Genomic DNA, 20,957 nt, shown 5'->3' with positions numbered 1-20,957 from the left:
AAGAAGCCCTCCTGTTCTCCACTCATTACCTGTATTAACTGCACCTGTTTGAACTCGTTACCTGTATAAAAGACACCTGTCCACACACTCAAGTGAAAACATATTTTTAGACATTTTTGCAAATGTATTGAAAATTAAATGCAGAAATATCTCATTTACATACTGTAAGTTTGGCAGTAATTACAGCTGTGAGTCTTTCTGGATAAGTCTCTAAGTGCTTTCTACACCTGGATTGTGCAACATTTTCCCATTGTTATTTTCAAAATTCTTCAAGCTCTGTCAAATTGGTTGTTGATCACTGCTAGACAACCATTTTCAGGTATTTCCATAGATTTTCAAGTAGATTTTAGTCAAAACTGTAACTCGGCCATTCCCGAACATTCACTGTCTTCTTGGTAAGCAACTTCAGTGCAGATTTGTGTTTTAAGTTATTGACCTGCTGAAAGGTCTCTCAGTGTCTGGTGGAAAGCAGACTTAATCCGGTTTTCCTCTAGAATCTTGCCTCTGCTTAGCTCCATTCCGTAAATGTTTTATCCTAAAAAACTCCCCAGTCCTTAACGATTACAAGCATATCCATAACATGATACAGAAACCACTATGCCTGAAAATAGGGAGAGTGGTACTCAGTAATGTTTTGCATTGGATTTGCCCAAAACATAACACTTTGTATTCAGGACAAAAAGTGAATTGTTTTGCCACATTTTTTGCAGTATTACTTTTAGTGCCATGCTGCAAACAGGATACACATTTTGTTATATTTCTATTCTGTACAGGCTTCCTTCTTTTCACTCTGTCAATTAGGTTAGTATTGTATTTGGGGCGGCAGGGAGCCTAGTGGTTAGAGCATTGGGGCACTAACTGAAAGGTTGTGAGACCAAATCCCTGAGCTGACAAGGGAAAAATCTGTTGTTCTGCCCCAGAACAAACAAGGCAGTTAACCCACTGTTCCTAGGCTGTCATTGTAAATAAGAATTTGTTCCTAACTGACTTGCCTAGTTAAATTTAAATGATTGTGGAGTAACTACAATGTTGTTGATCCATCCTCAGTTTTCTCCTATCACAGCCATTATACTCTGTCACTGTTTTAAAGTCACCATTGACCTCACTGGGAAATCCCTGAGTGGTTTTCTTTCTCTCCGGCAACTGAGTTAGGAAGGACACCTGTATCTTTCTAGTTACTAGGTGTATTACTACACCATCCAAAGTGTAGTTAATAACTTCAACATGCTTAAAGGGATATTCAATGTCTGCTTTGACATTTTTCACCCATCTACCCATAAATGCCCTTCTTTGCGAGGCATTGGAAACCCTCCTTGGTCTTTTTGGTTGAATCTCTGTTTGAAATTCACTGGTCGACAAAGGGACCTTACAGATAATTGTATGTGTAGGGTACAGAGACAAGATAGTCATTAAAAACACTATTATTGCACACAGAATGAGTCCATTCAAATGATTATATGACTTTTTAAGCAGTCTTACTGCTGAACTTATATAGGCTTGCCATATCAAAGTTTGACTACTTATTGACTCAAGACATTTCAGCTTTTCATTTTTAACTAATTTGTAAAAATTTAATTTCACTTTGACATTATGCGGTATTGTGTGTAGGCCAGTGACAAAAAATCGAAGTTTAATTCATTTTAAATTCAGGCTGTAACACAACACAATGTGGAAAAAGTCAAGCTATGTGAATACTTTCTGAAGGCACTGTATAACAGACAGACAGTGTACAGATGTGGGATCTTAATTTGATTACTTTGCTGTCGCTGAGAATGTTCCCTCCGTCACAGGATTTACATAAATTCACTAAAAACCTGCACTAACACATGGTTATATTAACAGTACTGCACTTTCATGTAGCCTAATTTTGGCCAGCTAATTGCCTAACCACGATCAAGCAACATTACATCTGGAAAAGAGTGAATGGACTAAATGTTCATTATTTTGCTGCGACAATACTTGTCAAATTACGATCCTACACCTGTACATGGCGGACAAAGATGATAACCCAGCATTTTTATATACCACAGGAGGTGAGGGATCACATACAAGCATCTTTTGTTTGACCTTCTGTAGATTTCTGCTTGCTAAGCCCCCTATAATAGCCACCATCAGGCCTCTCAGCATTCCTGTGGGAAGCAGGTCTTGCAGATCTTGATGCATAGATAGGAATCCCTTAGTTCCACTCTCCTCTGACATGACTGGGAGGGCAATAACTAGTTTCCAAGGTGACACAGGTCTCAAGTGATAGGGTTTGTCCTTGGTCTCTGTTAAGTGGGTCTCATGTTTACACAACACACCCCACATTGCTTTTGTACAGAGTAGAGGGTTTGAGGATGTTGTTTGGTAAGGGATAAGACAGGAAATCATACTGCGAATAACACCCCCTGTTGACTCAAAGAGTTGTTGTTTTATCTGTAGGTTTGATCAGGATGTGAACCGCCTTGCGGGCCACAAATGTATTTTCTTTCCAAGTACTTTTTTTTTTTTTTTTTTTTTTTCCAACATTTTCCAAATGTTAACTGTTGCTGAGAGACAGTGCAATGACCTGAAGAGAGCTTTCTGTGCACATCACTGGGTATCACTCAACCTCATAAATAAAAAAAATACTGTAAATTAAATCAAATGTTATTTGTCACATGCGCCAAATACAACAGGTTAGACCTTACCTTGAAATGCTTACTTACAAGCCCTTAATCCATTCACAACAAAATGTGAAATAAGTCAAGAGGTGTGAATACTTTCTAAAGGCACTGTAGCTCCATCGCCTTAATCTTCATTTCAATTGGTGGTGGTTGACCCTCGCCCTTTGACCTCTGTGGATTACAGGCTATGGCATCTGATAGCTAACGATCCCAAAGCTTTGAAAACTTCTACTGTCAATGTGAAGGGTGTGGATAAAGTGTGACTAAGCAACCCAATAACAACACATCCAGTATATATGGTTGATGAGGAGTCACACTTTGTAGATTCTGCAAACTGTGTCTTACATTATAATATTTTGTTCCAGTTTTGATATGAGTTCCTTTATTTCAGCTCATAATGTTCTCCTGGGTTTCAAAATGAAACAGTGCTTTGCATAAATCATAGAAAGCCATCAGATGATAATTATGCATACTAGGCAGATTCTTCTATCAGGGACTGAGAACTGTGAAGCCAGAATAGGAGAAACAAATTGGCTTGGGATGCATTCTAGGTCAAGGTGTGAGCCTGAGTGTGAAACTGAATATGCAGATGTAGAGTAGGTGTGTCTCAGATTTGCGTGAGTAGGCGTGTTTGCAGGGCCAGAAAAAAAGGAACTGAGCTCTAAAAAGCACCTGCGAATGAACAATAGTGCACTTTGGAACTGCCGATACGCGTTACCCCGAATCCACAGTTTTCACAGGAACAGGTGTGAGCTCCACAGCCATAGAGGTGTGTTGTGGCTAACGCTGAGGTAGCTAAAGCAACAGAACAAAGAAACTAGAGAGGAGCACTGGAACAACACAGACCTGACCCTTTATGAAGGTAATACGAGACATTAAATTGGACAGGACAAGTTATAATGCCTTCCAATCCTTCCAATTACCACATACATGCATGGCTTTGTATTATAACTTCATTCAGTCGGTGACAGGTGGTTATATAAGATTGTTACGGGTTTGTATGCGGATAAGAGTTTCAAAGAGTGTCCAATAGGTCAAATGTTTTGCTGTGTTGTACCATATGGTCCTGTTCCTTTATGCACACGTACGAATGTCCTATATGTACACAGCACAGGGGCTCAAATGCAGCGTATGTGGCACTTTCATTTTGTTTGCTGTCGTGGACATAAACATGGACATTAGTGTTTTGTCTTGTGGGTTTCCCGGGAGACAGGAATTAGATCAACCATTTATCTACAATATGACAACATCCAACTCCCATGATGCTCTGTGGCACAACCCCAATACACCACATCTCCTCCCCACCTACTTTAATTGCCCCCACTATGAACAACAGTCCTGAGAAGGTGACTTTAAACACCTAGGTGACGACTGCTGGGTCAAGGTGTCACCTAGTAACAGTTCTGGACCACTCACGACTTGTGGTTCTGTCGGTGTTGCTTTTCTCAACAGTAACTGATCTGTGTGGCTTTTCCAGATTACATCCTCTGCAGTCTGGACAGTGTAGGACACAGGACCAGTCTGCACAATGACTGTAGCAGGAACCCACTTTGGTCTGTTGAGGTAGTTCCTAGCTAAGACAGTTTCTCCAGGTTTGAAAGCTCTGTCCTTTGCTCTCAGTTCACAACGTTTGACTTGACTCTCCTGTTGACGTAGGACTGTCTCCTTTGAGTTCGGATGTTTGAATAGGTCGAACTTGTGCGCAGCTCTCTCTTCATGAGTAGCGATGCAGGCAAAGCCCTTGTGGTTGCATGAGGCATGTTTCTGTAGGATAGCAGGAAACTGTTCTAGCGTTGGTGCAGTGTCCCTTGACCCTGAGATGTTTCATGGTCTGTACAAACCTCTCCGCCAGCCAGTTGGTTGATGGATGATAGGGTGTGGACCTGATGAGTTGTACGCCATTCACCTGAAGGAACTTAGCCATTTCTTGAAACACTTGCTGTGGTCCGTTGTCACCAATGAGTTGGAGTGGAAATCTGAACCGACTAAACACTTCTCCAATATTCTCAATGGACTTCTCTGCAGTAGTAGACCTCATGATGACAACTTCTGGCCAATTGCTATCAGCCGGTTCAGATCGGTTCAGATGGCCACTCCAACTCATTGTCGACAACGGACCACAGCTAGTGTTTCAAGAAATGGCTAAGTTCCTACAGGTGAATGGCGTACAACTCATCAGGTCCACAGTTTGGTGAAAGCATGGTTTTCCTATGGTTCTTCTGCTTACACCCTTCCCACAACTTTCTGGGAACGGTGCAGGTTAATTGTTTGGCTTTGGAACATTCTCAGCACATTTGAGGAACTTGACAAAAAAAAACATTATTTTCTTAGTATTTCATTACTTTAACAGAACGTTTCCTAAAACATGGTTACATTTCATTTCAATTTTGGTAGTGTACTAGGAACATTCTCAGACTGTTTCAGAGAACGTTATGAAACAATGTTCTTCTGTGGGAATTTAAGTACTTCAGCATAACGTTTCCTACAGGTGTCCTCATGGTTCTATTTCAAGTCATGTTCTCAAATTGTTCTGAGAATGTTAAGAAAACTTTCCAGAAAAAACACGTGAAAACTTTAGTAATGTTCAGAGAACATTCAGTTCTCAGCATCAACAAAACTCCCTCTATCCTCTATCTTGTTAAACCTCTTTGTGCTAGGGGGTGGTATTTTGACGTCCGGATGAAAAGCGTACCCAAAGTAAACTGCCTGCTACTCAGGCCCAGAAGCTAGGATATGCACATAATTGGTAGATTTGGATAGAAAACACTCTAAAATAATGTCTGTGAATATAACAGAACGGAAATGGCAGGCGAAACCCCAATGACAAACCACCCCCCCAAAATAATTCAGCATTACACTGATTTCAATGGCTGGCACATTTATTATAGGGCAAAATCCTCCCTGATTGCAGTTCCTAGGGCTTCCACTAGATGTCAATAGTCTTTAGAAAGAGTTTCAGGCTGGTTTTTGGAAACATGAACGAGAAGTTGTCGTTTTTCTAAGTGGCTCCCATTTTGGCTGTAGTGTTTCCAAGCGTGTGGAGGAAAGCGCGTTCTTTGTTATTTATCTCTGGTAAAGACAATAACAATATGGGACATCGCGAGTGGCGCAGCGGTCTAAGGCAGTGCAAACTGCGTTGCTACGGATGTTGGTTTGAGACCCGTGCCAGCCGAAACCGGGAGACCCGTGAAGCGACGCATGGGTTTGGCCGGCCGGGATGTCCTTGTTCCATCGCGCTGTAGCGACCCCTGTGGCGGGCCAGGCGCATGCCCACTGACATGGTCACCAGGTGTACCGAGTCCGACACCAATTCTGGTCCGATTCAATCAGTTCAGGCCCCTCGAAAGAGGGCCGCTTCTGGGCCGACTCCTCATTACTAGCTGGGTATATTCCTCCCTTTTTAATCACGTTGTTTTCCTGCTTTTCATCCATCTCGAATCCTTTTCTTCCATGCCTGACGATGCTAACACGCTCTCTTAGCTAGCTAGACTCTGCATTTGCCTCTGCTAGTAATACGCTGTGCTAACATTAACTTAGACTGTACCACGGGATATAACATTTTTAAACTTGTAAAAACCGACTTCTTCCAGACAAAATAGTTCCTGTAGGTTCAGACTTACTCATCGCCAATCTTTTGTTATGTCTTGTGGGTTTCATAACCACGTCTTTATAATGATTAAATGATGAGACAGGAATTAGTTCAACCATTTATCTAGAATGTGATCATCTACCAACATCCAACTCCCATGATGCTCTGATGGGACAACCCCAATACACCACATCTCCTCCCCACCTACTCAAATTGTCCACATTATGAACAACAATTATATACAACCTTACAAGTCCAAGCGTCTTGGTGCCCGCCTATCTCTCATAGGGTAACGGCGGTCAACCTGCAACAATGTCTCTAGACTGTAGCGTTGACTCTGGTGTAGGCATGTGAGTAGCCTATGTCACAGTCTCATCATATACTTGTGTGGGTGCGGCTGAGTCAGTGTCCTGAGAAGGTGACTGTGAGCCCTTAGGTGACAACTGCTGGGTCAGGCCTGCAGATGAAGAGTACAGGTCAGGCCTGCAGATGAATCTGTCCCCCAAGGGGAAAACAGTTTGACTGAATATACAAAATGTAACATGAAACTTGACCCAGGAGAATTACTTATTGTGATGGATAATGTCAGAGATTCAAGGCACAGATGGTGCTAGTATCACACTAGTAGTTTTCTCTTTTCAAGAGAAATGGTTTAGCCTATAGTTGACGCTTAAATTGTGCTATGAAGTTTCTAGTCTTACTATGTTAACTGTCTGGTAGTTTCTCAAACCATAGATGTTTTACTGCTACTGCACCTCCTATGTGTTTGCTTCAGCCCAATGGAACTCTGAGGAGATGGTGTATCTTTATCTATGACGGTCTTTGTTGGGGCATACTCAAATACAGCATTGACAGGATATCAATGCCTGCTCCAAAGTTTATTTATACATTGCCATCCCAGCTAGCACTTTTGGTTCCTTGGACGTTGAGGGAACGTTTGTTTTTGGTTTCACATTGGTTGTTGGAATGAAGCCATACGTTTCCTGACCGGTAAAACTGAAATTTTTTAAAACATTCTCAGAACAGAAATGAACATTTTGCTTGTTCTGGGAACATTTATTTTTAGGTTGCAGAGGTTCTGAGAATGTTTTATTCTGGTTCCTTTAAAATGTTCCTGGTATGTTTTATTAATGCTCTGAGAATGTAAATTATATGTTATTTTGAGGTTTTTGTATAATTTCTTTAAACATTTCACTGAATGTTAAAATAAGACTTTTAATAACGCTGCTAACTTATTTGGGATGAACTTTTTTGAACTCCAAGCACAGATAGGACACTTGGAAATGAATTTCCATAGGCATGAATCATGCAAACATGTATTTTTTATTGTGAGATGGCATCAGTGAAATTCAAACCTATAATGATCTATTCTCCATCCATGGAATTAGTCCACTGCGCCACCAGAATGGAGCTAGCATGCAATATATTTTTTTACACATATAAAGCAGTTAATTTTAATCTATTCAAACAGACCCCATTTCAAAGGGAAAATGCACTCATTAATAAGATCAATTGTGACCAATTAATGGGCACGGCGAAAACACTTCAACACACTTAACAAGAGAGTTTTGCTGATGCTGAGAATGGAATTAATGTTTTTAAATAACATTCTGTGAATGTACTCTGAACATTACTTCAGTTTTCTTGTGGTTTTTATGGAACGTTTTCTTAACGTTCTGAGAAAGGAATGTATGTTTTTAAATAACATTCATAGAACTTTCTCTGAATGTTTACAAACATTTCTTCAGTTTTTTTATGGAATGTTTTCTTAAAGGGATAGTTCACCCAAATTACAAAATGACATATTGGTTTCCTTACCCTGTAAGTCTATGGACAAGTCTATGGACAAGGTATGACAGCAATCAATGCTTTGGTTTAGTTCCCATGGCACTGTTTCCACATGCTAATGTTTTAGCATTTGTGGACAAATCCCATTCAAGTAATGGAACCGATATTAGCATTTTTCACGCAATTCTCAAAACATCTATAAGTGACTTTGTTGAGCTTCACAATCAATTTTTGATACTTTTGGATGATTTGGACATTAAGCACGAAAAATGCTTATATCGGTCCCATGAATTGAAATGGATTTATGCCACAAAATGTTAAAACATGAACATGTGGAAACAGTGCCAGGGAAACTAAACCAAAGCATGGATTGCTGTCATACCTTGTCCATAGACTACTTACAGGGTAAGGAAACCAATGTGTCTTTTTGTAATACCAAGAAAATAATGTTTTTGTTGTCAAGTTCCTTAAATGTGCTGAGACTGTATCAAAGCCAAGCAACTATCCTTCACCATTCCTAGAAAGTTGTGGGAAGGTTGTATGCAAAATAACACATGGTTCTGAGAATGTTATGTTCTAGCTGTAACTGCTGATTAAAGGTGTTTTTGTAATGCTTATTCAAATGATCATGGATAGCTTGGACAAAGAATTGGAGAGTTGTTTGTGTGTGCTGGGAGTAGTAGGGGATCTATTCAGTGAGCCGGGTGTATCAGCCATGTTATATCTGAATTATATCTGAATGCATGCAGCTAAGGCTTTCCTGTCTCTGACAATGCCGGGAAAGATATCACGGCCATGCTGGGGCATTGCTGTTGCTGAGATACTATCAGGGTTGTATGATAGAGGATCTCATTTAATTTCAGTCTGCAACAATATGGTTTGCCAGCTGGAGAAACTCACTGATGAATGAAATGTGTCTCAATCTGTCTCCTTACCCTTCCTTATGCCTGATACTATTTAGGTCCTAAAACTGTTACTGTAATTGGTACAGGAGCCCTCCCTGACATTGTTCTTAGCTGTGAAGGCTGTTGGCCAGTAGGATCTTCCACAAACCTCCATCCCTCGCTGACTCTCTCTTTGAAATCTAACCTTTAATCCCCACACGTCTATCCCTGGTACTGCCCTTCTCCAGATGTTCAGTCTGCCGTAATGAGACTTTTGCTCCTAATACTAACTCAACCTCCCTCCCCTCCTCCCAGAACTTCTACTACAACAATCCCAACCCCTGTACTTGAAATACCGACGCACAAGTGTAGCCCATCCAATCACACACAACCCCTCCCCTCACCTCGGTTAACAATGCAAAAAAAAGATTTTCATCATAGCAGTATGCACTAAGAACCGCTAATTACCCAGATCAAAGGTTACTTGTGTTCCTTCTGCCAGATACATATCATTCTTCCATTTGAGCTTCTACAGATGTACAATTACAATAACCCAAACAAGAAATGTGATATGTCTGACAGGCTTTGTTATGACTGCCTTTTGTTTGATCAGACATTTTCTGTCTTACACTCAAACCCCCTGTCTGTTTTTATTTTCCACCTGTTACTGCGGTGAGGAGTGGTCCTTTACTGTAGGCCTCATTCATTGTTCATTGTTCCCCCTAATGGTTAAGGTTTGATTTGGGAAGGGTAAGCTGATCCTAGATCTGTGCTTAAGGGCAACTTCTACCCATAGCCTGTCACAGCCTACTAGGTGTGGTGGGTTGGAATCAGGCGCAGAGAGCAGGGTTCAGTAAATCTTAATTTATTATCGGCAGAAAACGGTCACGCCAACATACAGGGCGCATAAAACAGACCAGCCCAAACACAGGACCAAACAGTCCGGAGAATACAAACATGAAACCACAACCAACAGAGTTAAAAAAAACAATCCCGCACAAAACAAGGGCGGGTCAAACTACTACATATAGGGAAGCTAATTAAACCAAAATACACACAGGTGAAACTAATAAGACAAAACCAACAGACAAACGAAAAGGGATCGGTAGCGGCTAGTAGGACGGTGACGACGACCGCCGAGCACCGCCCGAACAGGCAGGGGAGCTAACTTCGGCGGAAGTCGTGACAGTACCCCCCCCCCCCCCCCCCCCCCCCCCCCCCCCCCCCCCCGGAGGACCCGGAGGACAAGGCGCCGGGCGATCCGGGTGGAAGCGGTGGAAATCTCTCAGGAGAGAAGGGTCCAAAATGTCCCCCACCGGAACCCAGCATCTCTCCTCCGGACCGTACCCCTCCCAGTCCACGAGGTACTGTAAGCCCCCCACCCGGCGTCTCGAATCCAGAATGCCACGAACCGTGTACGCCGGGGACCCCTCGATGTCCAGAGGGGGCGGAGGGACCTCAGGCACCTCACCTTCTTGCAGGGGACCAGCCACCACCGGCCTGAGGAGAGACACATGAAACGAGGGGTTAATACGGTAATACCTAGGAAGTTGTAACCTGTAACACACCTCGTTTATTCTCCTCAGGACTTTGAACGGCCCCACACACTGCGGCCCCAGCTTCCGACAGGGCAGGCGGAGGGGCAGGTTTCGGGTCGAGAGCCAGACCCTGTCCCTCGGTGCAAACACGGGGGCCTCACTGCAGTGCTGGTCAACGCTCCTCTTCTGCCGTTCTCCCGCTAACCTTAGCGAGTCCTGGACGGCTTTCCAGGTGTCCTTGGAGCGCTGTACCCATTCCTCAACCGCAGGAGCCTCGGTCTGGCTCTGATGCCATGGGGCCAGGACCGGCTGGTAACCTAACACACACTCAAAAGGGGACAAGTTAGTTGAGGAGTGGCGTAGGGAGTTCTGAGCGAGCTCAGCCCAAGGAACATACCTTGCCCACTCACCAGGCCGGTCCCGGCAATAGGACCGCAGAAACCTGCCCACATCCTGGTTTACGCACTCCACCTGCTCATTACTCTCGGGGTGAAAACCTGAGGTTAAGCTGACCGACACCCCCAGTCTCTCCATAAACGCCCTCCACACTCTGGACGTGAATTGGGGACCCCGATCAGATACAATGTCCTCAGGCACCCCATAGTGCCGGAAGACATGGGTAAACAAGGCCTCCGCAGTCTGTAGGGCCATAGGGAGACCGGGCAACGGGATGAGACGACAGGACTTAGAAAACCGATCCACAACGACCAGGATTGTAGTACTTCCCTGGTACGGGGGAAGGTCGGTAAGAAAGTCCACCGATAAGTGTGTCCACGGCCGTTGTGGAACGGGGAGGGGTTGTAACTTCCCTCTAGGCAAGTGCCGAGGAGCCTTGCTCTGAGCGCACACTGAGCAGGAGGAGACATCAAATCTCACGTCCTTAGCCAGCGTGGGCCACCAGTATCTCCCTCTAAGACTCCGCACTGTCCTCTCGATGCCAGGATGACCCGAGGAGGGGAGAGTATGAGCCCAAAGGATCAGCTTATCCCGGACCCCCCTTGGCACGTACTGAGTTGGACAGTTAGGGGGGGCCGGCTCTAACCGTGAGGCCCTCTCTATCTCCACGTCCACCTCCCATACTACCGGTGCCACGAGACATGAAGGTGGAAGGAAGGGAGTTGGGTCAAAGGACCGAAACCTGGTGAAAAACATGGCCCATCTAGCTTGACGTGGATTTAGTCTCCTCGCTGCCCGGATATACTCGAGATTACGATGGTCAGTCCAGATGAGAAAAGGGTGTCTCGCCCCCTCAAGCCAATGTCTCCACACCTTCAGAGCCTTGACTACAGCTAACAACTCCCGGTCCCCCACGCCATAGTTTCGCTCCGCTGGACTGAGCTTTCTCGAAAAGAAGGCACAAGGGCGGAGCTTGGGTGGCACGCCGAGCGCTGGGACAGCACGGCCCCGACCCCCGCCTCGGACGCATCCACCTACACTATGAACGCTAAAGAGGGGTCCGGATGCGCCAACACGGGCGCATTGGTGAACAGCTCCTTCAAACGACTGAAAGCTCTGTCCGCCTCTGCTGACCAACGCAAGCGCACCGGTCCTCCGTTCAGCAGTGAGGTGATGGGAGCAGCCACCTGACCAAAACCCTGGATAAACCTCCGGTAGTAATTGGCAAACCCTAAAAACCGCTGCACTTCTTTCACCATAGTCGGAGTCGGCCAATTACGCACGACTGTAACGCGGTCATCCTCCATCACCAAACCGGAGGTGGAAATATGATAACCCAGGAAGGAAACGGCCTGTTTGAAAAACTCACATTTCTCCGCCTTGCAATACAGGTCATGCTCCAGCAGTCGCCCAAGTACCTTACGCACCAGAGACACATGTGCCGAGCGTGTGGCAGAATAGATCAAGATGTCATCGATGTACACTACCACTCCCTGCAAGAGCAGGTCTCGGAGAATCTCATCTACGAAGGATTGGAAGACGGCTGGAGCATTCTTCAATCCATATGGCATGACACGGTACTCATAATGACCAGATGTAGTACTAAATGCGGTTTTCCACTCATCTCCTCCCCGGATACGTACCAGATTATACACACTCCTCAGGTCCAGTTTTGTGAAGAAGCGCGCCCCGTGAAATGATTCCACCGCCGTAGCGATGAGAGGTAGTGGGTAACTAAACCCCACTGTGATGGAATTTAGGCCTCTATAATCAATGCACGGATGCAGACCTCCATCCCCTGTCCCAGCGATTCAGCAACATATGTTTCCATCACTACTGTCTCCTCCTGGGACAATGGATACACGTGACTCCTAGGAAGTGCAGCGTTCTCCAGAAGGTTTATTGCACAGTCCTCTCAACAATGGGGTGGTAATTGGGTCGCCCTCTTTTTACTGAAGGTGATAGCCAAATCGGCATATTCAGAGGGAATGCGCACGGTGGAAACCTGGTCTGGACTCTCCACCGTAGTCGCACCAACGGCAACTCCTATACACCTGCCTGAACACTCCTCTGACCACCCCTTAAGAGCCCCCTGTCGCCAGGAAATCACCGGGTTGTGTTGAGCTAGCCACGGAATTCCCAACACCACTGGAAACGCAGGTGAATCTATAAGGAACAGACTAATCTGCTCCTTATGACCCCCCTGCATTACCATGTCCAGCGGCACCGTAGCCTCCCTAACTACTCCTGACCCTAATGGTCGGCTATCTAAGGAGTGCACGGGGAAAGATAGGTCTAACGACACCAGGGGAATCCCTAGCCTTAACGCAAGCCCACTATCCATGAAATTCCCTGCTGCGCCTGAATCGACTAGCGCCTTATGCTGTAGAGAGGGAAGAAACCCAGGGAAAGAAGTTAACACATATATATGACCGACAGGAAGCTCTGGGTGAGTCTGGTGCTTACTCACCTGGGGTGATCGAGTAGTGCTCCGCCTGCCCTCCCGACTCCCAGACGAGTTTCTCCAGCACCAGTCGGCCGTGTGCCCTCGCCGACCACAACTGGTGAAGGAGGACACTCCTCCTCCGGTCCCCCTCGAAGCCGCCCCTCCTAACTCCATAGGGATAGGGGCAGGAGGGCTGGGAAGTGGAAACGACAGGACCTCATCCGAACGCCCGCGGGCAGCCAGCAGGTTGTCGAGACGGATAGCCATGTCAATGAGTTCATCCAGTGTGAGGGTGGTGTACTAGCTCCCTGCGGACGTCCTCCCTGAGACTGCATCGGAAATGATCTATCATGGCCCTGTCGTTCCACCCTGCTCCTACGGCCAAGGTCCTGAACTCCAGGGCAAAGGCCTGCACGCTCCTCGTCTCCTGACGCAGGTGGAACAGCCGTTCACCCGCCGCACGACCCTCTGGTGGGTGGTCAAACACAGCTCGGAATCGGCAGGTGAACTCGGGGTAATGATCCCTCGCCGAGTCCGGACCATTCCACACTGCGTTGGCCCACTCGAGAGCTCACCCAGTCAAACAGGAGACGAGGGCGCTCACGCTCTCCTCTCCAGAGGGAACAGGACGCACGGTAGCCAGGTACAGTTCCAGTTGTAGAAGGAAACCCTGGCACCAGCCGCCGTTCCATCATACTCCTGTGGGAGCGTCAGCCAAAGAGCCCCGGAGCCAGATGCGGTAGCAGGAACAGGAGGTGCTGGAGGAGGGCATGCTGAAGATGAGGTGGGAAGGCCACTCCTCTCCCATCGATCCATCCTCTCCATCATTTGGTCCATGGCTGAACCAATCCTATGGAGAACGCTCCCATTCCTCCATGATGGGAGAGGAGATGCGGCTTCTCCTGCTGATTCCATGTTCCGGTGCAGGATTCTGTCACAGCCTACTAGGAGTGGTGCAGGGTTGGTAAATCGTAATTTATTCTCCGGCAAAAAACGGTCACGCCAACATCAAACTAATAAGACAAAACCAACAGACAAACGAAAAAGGGATCGGTAGCGGCTAGTAGGAGGGTGACGACGACCGCCGAGCACCACCCGAACAGGCAGGGGAGCCAACTTCGGCGGAAGTCGTGACATAGCCTTATGAACTACAATAAATACTGTTTTATACTCCCATTACTTTCCATTTTAATGTGACTTTTCAAGCAAATTACATTCCTGCTTTTTAATTAATTGTCATGCAAAACACGGACATACCATGGCATGTGACATCCATGCACAAAAAATTGACATAAAATCACATTGTTCTCTTGTTACTTGACAACCATGAGCACTGTCGTTTCCCGCCTGCCATGTTTTGCTGTCTGTCGCCTCACAGTAACATAGAAAATGAACATTCATCAGAGTCCCATTGAGTATTGCAGTTTCCATAGCAACAGGGACAGAGTGATGGAGAGTGGGCGAGATTGATGGGGAGTGTGTAAAGGAGTAGGTGAGGTAGGAGTCAAAACAATGTGTGTGTGCGTGGGTGTGCACGTGTGTGTGTGTGTGAGAGAGAGACAGAGAGAGGAGGATGAGTGGGAGGGAGAGAGACAGAGAGAGAGAGAGAGAGAGAGAGAGAGAAGAGGATGCGAGAGAGACAGAGGCTGACTGTCTGTGTGAGGGGTGGCTGTTTTTTCGCTGTGAAACCTTCTATTCGATAACATCCATTCATGCATTTTTCTGTCTCATTTTTTTCTCCCAGGTGGACGGAGTGACAATGACGCTGTCTGCCTGACTATCTGTGCATCTCCTCATTATCATTCTCCCTCCCCCTCTCCATCCAATCCCCTAGTCCTATCTACCATCCCCCTGTACACCACACACAAAGCCAAACAACCACCACCACCCATCTCTAACAACGTCTCACACACACACACACACACACACACACATATAGACACACACACATTCGCACACACACTACCCCTGTCTCCTGGAAAGGGATTTAAAGATTCGCAGTCTCTCATTTGTAATCAGATGAAAGAGAGGATTATCTCAAGGTTTCCTCCATCTTGTTCACAGCCAGGATAGAGGGAGGGAGAAGGAAGAGGAGGAGACTAGTCGAAGGGAGGGCGCTGTGGATGGTGCGTGGCGAGAGGGGGGGGGGGGGGGAGTCACCTGTGGATGTGAGGGAAGGAGAAGCGCTTTCCTTTTCCTTTCCAACATCCTGGACTAACAGGGGTTCTCCGGGGATCCTGGGGGATAACTGGACTCTGACACTGAGTGATTGAGAAAGAGAGGGAGAGGAGGAGGAGAGAAAAGGAACATAAGGCACGGATCTCATATTCTTCCTGAAAGGTAAGCAGGGGTTACAACAGAGACTTTTCAGGATGAAATGGTTAAATCTCTGTGTGTGGGTGTGTGTGCATGCGTGGCTTGCATGTGTGCGCGTGTTTATGTACTGCATGCATGTGTGTGTAGGGTGGGGGGGTGGATTGATGTAGGCCCCTGAGTGAGTCAATACATGCAGTCAGTCACAAGCTGTCCCTAGTCTCATACAAAGTTCAGATAGTTGAGGCATTGTTATTATTTAGATGTTTGTATAGCATAGCAGAAGGAATATCAATTTGTTGCGTTGTGTGAGGAGGTATATTCTGAAATGTTATTGTAAAGAGAAGCATTACTGTAAAAATAAAAAAGGCCACTAATTCATTAAATTGACTTCTCACATCTCTATTTTCAGACTACCACAGATCAGGTGTTTTGTTCTAGTGTCAGCGGGCAAAGTGTTAGCACGCCATTATTTTTCACTGACTGGTCGCATGTTCCTACACTTTATGGCATATCATCTGCCTGATCTGTCTATTGTCAGAAGTGACCTTTGGTTCAAACCAGCTTAGATGTAGCCAATTTATAGGAGAGAGACAACTCCGTGCTTCGGATCAGCAGCAGCTTGTTAGCTGTGAGGAACATGTGGCTAGTCAGACAATATTAAAGAAAGGCATGCTAACACTTTGCCCACTGACACCAGGCCATACAGTGATTTCATTGCACAACATTAAATGACTTGAGCGTTTGCTGTTGCCTGTCAACATTGTAAACATTGAATTGAATGGGTTTGTCTTGTCTGTAGACAATACGATTTACATATGTTGTAATTCACTGCGAAGACATTCAGCTTGTGAGCTGTCAACACAGATTCCTTCAATAAATACACTGAATAATGCACAGAGACTAACATGAGACTAACACTATCCTGCATGTTATCCCCAAAAAGACTGTAACAGATATTCATTATTCATTATAATATTCATATTCAGCCTGTAGAGCCCCTAACAGAGACCCTACATGTAAATAACGAGGAGGTGTACCATGGGACTGGGGTGGGATGGAGAGCCATTTGGCTCCAAGGGTAGAGCAGACTCATTGGTGATGCTTTTTAAACTGCCCCTAGAGGCCTCATATGTAAAGTAGAATAACAAGACATCAATGGACAATTAAATGCATATTTTTCAAAAGCCCATAGAAGGTACATGATCATTTCTGTATTGTGTGTATATCATTTCAGGGTATTTGACTTAAAAGTTAAAGGTTTTGTGATTGAGGTGCAGCACTCTAGCCGACATCGTATCATCACGCCATGTCACAAGTTAACACATCCCACTACCAAAGCTTTAGAGAGCCTACATTGAAGACACCCCCTAATGCTCTCAAAGAAGACATAGACAATCCTGTATTTCTCTTGTAATCTTATGGATCAGTGAGGGGCTGATCCAGACCTAATCTGAACGGCCTAATCTCTGCCACTGTGAGTGAGAGATACCTGACCAGTTTGCTCATGGCATGCCCCCTTCTGTAGTGGACAAAACCAATGACCCTCTGGTTTAGGCTGGCACCACAATCTGTGTACAAGAGATAATCAAGGCCTTAACGTTTAAGCTGCAGAGACCAAATGGTCGTGTCTGTGTCTCTCTTGTAAATCAACAAAACAACTACACTAACACTGTGAAAACACTTGGGACTAGACTCAACTTCAATTATAAAAATGAAGAAAAAAAAACACTGTGAAATTCTAGCTGTCAAGTCTGGCATTACACTAGACTACTCCCAGCAGGATGATGACTCATCTCATAATGAAGCAATTAGCATGGTACCAGATGACTGGTTTCATCAGGGCGTCCTCATGCATAAACTGTGTTAGCTTTCCTTATCATACAATAAGAGCTTATATCCCTGAGCCATATTGTTGATGCTCTGTTAATTTCCATTGTGTTCCAGGGCTTTCCCATGGCAGAGAGTGGGCATCCTGTGTCTGAGTTATACCCACCAGAGGGCAGTGTTTCCCTTGACTCTGCTCTCTTTACCGACCCCTTTTTACCCCTCTCCCAGAGCTCCACAGATGGGCTGACAGGTCCCCTGAGGCAGGAGGAACTCAGGAGGAGCTCCAGTGAGCATACAGCTCCATGCTCTAACAGAGACAGAAAGAATGACAGCCAGGGGCCTACTCAGGCTGTCCAGCACACCATCCAACAACATGTGGACCCCAGGACTACTGTTCGCCCTCACAGTATGGCTGAGTCATCATACACAGCCCATCACCATGAAGAGGGCATCACCAGCCATGGTCACCAAGCCAGCGGGGACATGTTATCAGCCTTCGGAGAGAGCCAGGAGCCTTACCCCTCGTCATCATCCCAGAAAGACCTGAGAGGACTGGATCTGTCCAGGTTGCCTGTCCAGAGGAGTCACTCACATACCCTCCACATGCTCAGGGAGGTCTCTGCCCCCCCACCCCGCAGTGAGACCAGCTGCCCCTTGTATCCAGGGAGAGACTACCTTTTCCAGGATGCCTCTCCTCAGGCCTTCTCCAGGTTTGCCTGCAAGCAGCCCATGCAGGTCCAGAACTGCAACACTGTCAACACCACCGGCAGAGGGGGAAATGGTAGAGGAGGCAGCCCCACACAGCAGCCTCAGGCCGGGAGTGTCAGGGTCGGTGCCCCTGGCCCCTCTAACACAGCCGCTGAGGTCGGCGATGAGACCCAACAACAACATTCATGTGAGGAGGCCATCTGCTACTGCACTTTTGTCCATCACCACGGGGCGTTGGAGGACACGTTTGCGGCGTACTGCCACCCCCAGCCCATCCTCGCCACTGCCCAGTTGATGCCACGCTTTCCAGGCACCGAAGCTAAGTTCAGGGACCAGAGGGTGCTGCCACCTCACCTGGCGCCTACCCTCATCTCCCTCCCTTGTCTCATGTCCTCTGGCAGTGAGACAGGACTGGATGCCAAGCGCCTGCTGCAATGCTGCAACCTCAATTGCAACCTCAACTGCTCCTGGGCCAACACTCTGCCTCCTAGTGGAGCCCTGCAGCAGCAGGAGAATAGTTGTCCTAGCAGCAACAATAGAGCCACCAGGGACACAGGGACTATGACATCCCACAGGGAGCTCAGGGACGTGGGGGTGCAGACTGGGAAGATCCACGAGGCATGCCTGGCCCATGTGTTCCCCCAGGTCTGCCTGGTGGAGAAGAACAGGAACGAGAATGAGAACGAGAGCGGGAATGAGACGGATACATCCCAGAAGTCCCCAGTGAAGGAGGTGAAGTGGGACGCGGAAGGGATGACGTGGGAGGTGTACGGGGCGTCTGTGGACCCTGAGGAGCTTGGTCTGGCCATCCAAAAGCACCTGGAGCTGCAGATCAAGGAGACGGCTGGCCGCGCTGCTAACCTGTCCTGCCAGGATACGGCCACGTCCAGGAAGAGCAGTATTGGCGCTGGCGACAGGAAGAAGAGGGGCGGGGTGATGGGCTCAATCAGGACCCCAGCCTGCTGCGCAAGCTCCAGCACGGCTGTGGACTGACGGGGGGAGACCTGAACACTGTGCTTAGTGGTCAAGTTGGCAGCAGCTTTATTATGCATCAAATGTGACCCCAAAACACCAGAGACAGTGTGACCAGCCTCACATAGTGAATAAGATCATCTGTGTGTCAGTCAGAATATTGGCATGTGTACAAGAACCTACCATCATATTGATAAAAGAGGTGAATGGACAGAGAGTGAAAGGTTGTATTTGGATGGAATTCATTCGTAATTGTACCTTCATCATCAGCATAGATGCCCAGTGATAGAACGGAGTGCTGCCACAACAGTCAAACAAAGGGATACAATTATTTCTTTATCATTTAGAGTTGATTTATTTACTAGGGGGGAATAACTAGGGGTTTCTGTAAACAGACAAGCTAAAAGTTATTAACAACACAGAGTGGGAAAAGAAAGCATCAATACACCCTAGACTTCTAATCACTATGGCTGGAAATATATGTCTATCTTTCTCATTTCTAATGCTAGGATTTAATCAAATTCTGTGTGAATGTTTGAAGCATGCAATAGTTTTCGTTTTTTTGCATTTCTTTTCACATTATTTCTACTGCCCCATATTCACATTGAAAATATAGAGAAGTTATCGCACACCTGATTTAGCAGTACTTCATTCTACTGGCATATAAAATAAGTCTTTAACTAACCTCAAATTCTGTGATCTCAGATGATTCATCCAACACTGTGATGCAGCGGAGAATACCGTGACATAGAGAAAGGGTTAACAGACTGGAAAGCGTTGATCAAGAAAGCTGAAAAATCTCATCAGATATCATTCAATATATTAATGCACATAACAAAAGGCCAAATAGCCTATTTGTGAATAATACTTTCTTTCAATTTTTCAACATTGTCATATGAACATTTATTGCATTTGACCCAGTACTTTAATATGTCTCAAAAACATTATGGGTAACGGATCTAATGTGTTACATGTTCTGCATGATGATTGTCTCAAAACCACAGCCAATGTTTTAGTCATGTACTGTATCTAACCAGAGGGTTAAAGGTTAACTATCACCACTGTAACAGAATCTTAGCAATTTACTGTGCCATAAAAATGTGCTGCATTGGTAGGCCTTTTGTAAAATGGATGAGTTACAACTAGCCGGTCAGTTTCATAAACCTTTCAAGTATGTCACTTCCATATTGCGTTTGAAAGAGATTTTGCTCAATCAATTATAACCAGATTTAAAGTAGCTTTTACTGTTGCTACAATGCAGGAATAACTGTTTTATCATTAAATCAGTAATATAATGTTTAAGAAAGTTATTCTTGTGTATTAAATAATTACCAAGCTTGGCATTAAAGGGCTCTTTTGTTCTTTATAGTATAATTTGAATACAATTCCTTTATCATATATTGCCGTTTCAGGTCATAGCACAGGCTGTTCATCAGTGTTGGGTTTGTAGTGGAGGGCGTGATGATACGTTAATAGCAGTCCTTATCAGTAGAATATGACTGCTGTTATCAGGTCTTTAGAAACCTGTATTACTGGTTATGTATGTATATCAGTGGAGGCTCCTGTTGGGAGGACGGCTCAAAATATTGTCTGGAATGGAGTTAATGGAATGGTATCAAACGTGTTTGCTACCATTCCATTCACTCCATTCCAGCCATTATTATGAGCCGTCCTCCCAACAGCAGCCTCCACTGATGTATATTAGGACATAACCAGTTTATTAGGTACACCTATCTAGTACCAGGTTGACGTCCTCCCCCTTTGCCTCCAGAGCAGCCTGAATTCTTCGGGGCAATATACAAGGTGTTGTAAACTTTCCACAGGGATGTTGGTCCATGCTGATGTGAT

The 20,957-nt window shown here is 45.7% G+C and overlaps 1 protein-coding gene across 2 annotated transcripts; it reads left to right on the top strand.

Annotated features, from left to right (window-relative positions):
• Positions 1-15,441: 15,441 nt before the first annotated feature.
• si:dkey-191g9.7 (GRIN2-like protein) lies at positions 15,442-20,450 on the top strand. 2 transcript variants are annotated; one of them, XM_021580463.2, is made up of 2 exons: positions 15,442-15,626; positions 17,658-20,450. In XM_021580463.2, the coding sequence occupies exon 2, from the start codon at positions 17,838-17,840 to the stop codon at positions 19,128-19,130; it is 1,293 nt and encodes a 430-aa protein (XP_021436138.2). In that variant the 5' UTR covers positions 15,442-15,626; positions 17,658-17,837; the 3' UTR covers positions 19,131-20,450. The 2 variants fall into 2 exon arrangements, with proteins under 2 accessions (XP_021436138.2, XP_021436137.2); XM_021580462.2 differs by having other exon boundaries at positions 17,547-20,450.
• Positions 20,451-20,957: the final 507 nt, after the last annotated feature.

The sequence above is a fragment of the Oncorhynchus mykiss genome, chromosome 23 (genome assembly GCF_013265735.2).
Source record: "Oncorhynchus mykiss isolate Arlee chromosome 23, USDA_OmykA_1.1, whole genome shotgun sequence".
In the NCBI taxonomy this organism is placed as follows: domain Eukaryota; kingdom Metazoa; phylum Chordata; class Actinopteri; order Salmoniformes; family Salmonidae; genus Oncorhynchus; species Oncorhynchus mykiss.
Note: the sequence above shows the minus strand (reverse complement) of the source record. Positions and strands in the feature narration are given on the sequence as shown.

What these genes read in the sequence shown, in the direction of transcription:
- si:dkey-191g9.7 (XM_021580462.2), top strand. Translation starts at nt 17,556, where the DNA reads ATGGCAGAGAGTGGGCATCCTGTGTCTGAGTTATACCCACCAGAGGGC.